The 4,733-nt window shown below is 40.5% G+C and overlaps 1 protein-coding gene across 1 annotated transcript; it reads right to left on the bottom strand.

Annotated features, from left to right (window-relative positions):
• Positions 1 to 2,726: 2,726 nt before the first annotated feature.
• LOC131939589 (vascular non-inflammatory molecule 3-like) lies at positions 2,727 to 4,733 on the bottom strand. The gene is given in 2 exon segments (XM_059297994.1): positions 2,727 to 4,025; positions 4,521 to 4,733. Coding segments are annotated over 2 exon segments (1,512 nt in total).

A 4,733-nucleotide genomic window follows, 5' to 3' on the forward strand; every position in this document is an offset into this window, starting at 1 on the left:
TTGGCGCCCCGGGCCTTCCCGTGTACGCTATGGTACCTACGTCCGCGTGAGTTCAAAAGACTATCAATAAGTTGGGTACTATAGTCGTTTACTAAGTTGAAAAAGGCGGTTACGCCGCATGTATTCATAGTGCGATTTGGCGCCCCGGGCTAGACTGTGGACACTTTGAGTTTATCTTTGCGTTTTTTTGTGTTTGAGTTTCAGTTTGCGTTTGTGGTTGTGGTTGTGTTTGCGTTTGGATTTGGGTTTGGGTTTGTATTCGTTTGCTTTTTTTCTTTGCGTTTGTGTTTTCTTTGTGTTTGTGATTGTGTTTGTGTTTACGTTTGTTTTTGTGTTTCGTTTGTGTTTGTATTTTTGTTTGTTTTATGTTTGCGTTGTTTTTTTTTGTTGTATGTTTTGCTTTTGGTTTTGTTTGGTTGTGGTTGGGTTTGTGTTTGCGTTTTTGGGTGGGCAATGCCGGATAAATGCTGATTACTAAACACACAAGTTATGATCCTTTACAGATACGTTTTTCAGAGATGCCAGTGCAGGGTCTGGCCGGGACGGCTAGTATATATATATATATATATATATATATATATATATATATATATATATATATATATATATATATATATATATATATATGTATATATATATATATATGTATATATATATATATATATATATATATATATATATATATATATATATATATATATATATATATATATATATATTCATATGCCCTAGCGTAACGTTGGCACTTGCTGTAAGAACCTGAGGCAACTTTCCTTTATGTGGATCTATTGGGGTATTCAACTGCTCTTATTCTATCACCACCACCTACACCAATTCTGACTTACATACATTGTCTCCATTAATTCTTGGTGTCTCCTGTTTGGTGTGGTTCAACATATAAAAAGAACGAGAAAGTGAAATTAGTGACAGCGGCATTTCAGGAATTTGAAAAATTTCTCTTCGCGAAAATAATTAAATGATTTCGGGGCACTTGTCGTAGATTGTTTTTTTTTATTTATTCCGAAATATTGTAACACATATTTCTAATAAGAATAATTTCAAAACTCACAAAGTTAGTAGCCAGCAAAAAACGGAGAAAGCCGTTATTTAATCTCTAGACTCTAGTTCATGTGTTATATAAAAACAAATTACATAACGGAGCAGTTGCAAGTAAGAAAATGACTCCAAACTTAAACATGGTAAACTTAAACGCACAGAAAAGCTGTTATCCTTTTTGTTAAAATGTCGTCTGCTGAACGTGATCTAATGTGTCTTACTTGGCCTAGCAATGTGACTTAAGCTACATTGTGCAGCTCATAATGATCCATTGATAAACACTGAACTTGAGAAACCACACCGAAGCCTTGTTCAAACACATGAAACTCTACCTTCCTGATATCTTGCACGCAGTCCACGTGATCACACAATCAATACTATTCAAACCTGTAGTCATACATCCCTACCTGTACCCGTAACTCCCAAATGTGAGCATAAAATCTCACACGTGGTCATACACCCCCCCCCCTCTCCTGTGAGTCTAGGTCTTAGCCAACTAATAAGCCATTAGAGGTAAAATTCCCATAAGAATTATTTTGATTTGCACGAGACAGATATGTAATTTCGCAGCTATATAGGACAAATTGCCGCCACCATAGATGCGCTCAACAGTGTTTCTTAGACAAAAATGCATAAAAACCATTTTATAAAAAAATAAATGTAATAAAAGGGAGAAAAAATTACTTTCTTTAAATTTATAATAATACACTACTATTTAAATAACTAAAAAGAAATGCATCTCTCTTCCTTAATATTAGTAGATGTGTCCAATAGATAATTTAGTGACCCACGCGTTTTTTATAGTTACTAGACCACCCGTCATCCTTTGGATAACTGTGAGTTTCGGGGTCATCCATAAATGACATCACGTCTGTCACTTATCGTCACGAAAGAACCAGACCCCACATTCAAAAAGACTTCACGCCTCTGACTTTTTTGTCTTTTGAATAAAAACACCGATTTCGCTGAGCACGAGTCTAACCACACTATCCCTTCATATGCTGACGTCACAGGTGTACCTTACACTACCTAACTCTAGTTCACATGCCCAGTGTCCCACCGAGTCTCAGACAACAGGTTTTTATCGTTTTTTTTTTTAAAAGTATAACATTAAAATATATAGGCCTATAATTCCCGTGGAGCAGGTACCGACGGCGAGTATAAAATAAAACTGTCAGTTATGTCAAACTGACGCGAGAGAAGGGTAGCTGAAAATATTTATCGATATTTAGGCCTATAAAATTTTTGAGTTTTATTCGAAAAGAAAATAACATTATTTATTACTAAACAGGTAGGCCTACATGTATTTTAAATAATTACTTTGGTCGACACTGGTAAAATAATTTATATCGGCTTATTGTTCAAGTTTTTTTTTTTCTTTTTTACTCGCATTACTTGAAGCTTTGACATAACCAGTCGTATTAATTATTGTATTATGTTGATATTGCTTTAAAACAAAATTGGAAAACTCGCATTGATCTAAAAGAAAAAAACAACACCTCTTAGTCTGTCAAACTTAAATCCTAAAGCACCTTTTTGTGTATAACCAAAACTTAACGCTCGTCTTGTTTAAAAACTCTTTATTTTTCTGACAATTAGACGCAGTATATTAGTAAAGCTGAAACAGTGAGCTCTCTCAACATGAACTAATTTTTTTTTATCCAATGGGTTTAAATCTTGCGGTCACGTGGGTAGTTCCTACCAAGCAGTGTTGCTGAGAGAAGCGTGGCGTTGAACGCGGGACTGGTGTTGAGAGTGCCGACATGAAACCCCCAGGTGTCGTCGTGTGCCAGCCCTAGCTCCCCCTCGCGGTTAGACAGCACAATTTGAGGGTAAACATAACGGGTTGGTAGCTCCGCCCTCATTTCTATTTTTAGAAAATAGGTTGATGACGTGTACGTGAAGGTCCCACAAGAGGTTCTGTTGGTGGCCTGTGCACACTTGACCAGCGTGCACACCTGTAAGTAGTACTCACCTCTGTGCGCGTGCGGACCATCAAACGCACCGAACGCGAAAAGATCGTTCCCAAAACATGAAGGATCGATGGAAAAATTAAGGGAGCAACAGACCTCTTTCTGACACACTCGGATAGAACCTGATGGCGAATCTAGAGTTCGGAAAGTGAATGCGTCTTTTGATAACACAGAAGTAAATTCAGCAATATTTGGCGTTTTTACATGACGGCTGACCACATTGTTAGACCTGGGGTTATCGAGTCTTGGATGTGTTGTCTCTATGTTCGGTTCAGGTCTGTCCACCACATCCAGCTCAGCGACCAAAAGTTTGGGTGACGAATCATTGCGTGCTCCGTAGTAGAAGCTCTTCGCGCCTTCTGCTGCGTAGATGCCACTGCCGTGAAATCTAAAGTCTGGAAGGTGAAGGTTGGCACTGAGAAAGTTTACACCAAGAGCGCGCGCAAACGAGGAGTGAAATCCTATGGCAGACAAGATAGGCAGTGAGTCCCTCCACGCTGTTGGGAAAGCGATGTTAGAAATATTGTGCTGTAGCACCATCGCTATAGCCGGCTCGTAGAATAAAACATCGAAACAGACCATCAAACCAAACCTGCCGAACGGGGTGTCAAAATATTCAACATTCACAGGGGGCCTGTCAAACTGGAGCTCGCGGTAAAGGTTGTACTTGTGGTACCTGGCCAAGAGAGTACCGCCCGGACCAAAAGCCACATCGGTGTTGTACTGGTACCAACCGTCAGCCGGACACTTGGGATCTGTGACGTTACAACATGGCTGCTTGTCCCCCATGTTAGCTACCAGGTACAGGCCGTTGTCTTTAGCTATACAGCTGAGCGACCGCAGAATGTCCGTGTTTTTATACCGTCCTGGGTCGACACACGGAGACCACGTCACGTCCCTAGGGTCGGGGATTGTCTCTAGGTACGGGGCGATGGTCTCTCGTTTAAATACGTAACCGTAAAGTCCATCTTCAGGGAAGACAATGATGTTGGCACCCTGTTGATAAAGCAACATCATCACTTTTAGTTACATAAATTATTAAAAAAATAATTTTCTATAAAAAGGTTAAAAAAACACACACTCAACTTACCTCTAGTTTAATCTCCCACACACCCAACTTACCTCTAGTTTAGCCTGCCACACACCTACTTACCTCTATATTAGCCTCCCTCACACCCAACTTACCTCTAGTTTAGCCTCCCTCACACCCAACTTACCTCTAGTTTATTCCCCTTCCCACACACACATACACACCCAACTTATCTCTAGTTTAGCCTGCCACACACCCAACTTACCTCTTGTTAACCCCCCATCCCCCCCACACACACACCCGACTTACCTCTAGTTTAACCTCCCACACACCCAACTTACCTCTAGTTTACCCCCCATCCCCCCCCCCCACACACACCCGACTTACCTCTAGTTTAACCTCCCACACACCCAACTTACCTCTAGTTTACCCCCCATCCTACACACTCCCACCCAACTTACCTTTCGTTTAGCCTAACGTGCCTGCTCACGATAAACCCCCAGATTTTTGTTCATGTTAACGAGGGCCTGTGCTCGTGAGATGACGCTGTCAGTGTCCGTAGGTAGAATCACTTCGTGCCCGTAGACCGCGGCCTTAAACGTCCGTTTATGTGACGTAACATTCACAAAAACCATCATCGTTATAAACAGGAGGGAGAACTGTGACTTAACCAT

This window comes from Physella acuta, unplaced genomic scaffold, assembly GCF_028476545.2.
Source record: "Physella acuta isolate Inbredline_101_S28 unplaced genomic scaffold, ASM2847654v3 ptg000284l, whole genome shotgun sequence".
Lineage (NCBI taxonomy): Eukaryota > Metazoa > Mollusca > Gastropoda > Physidae > Physella > Physella acuta.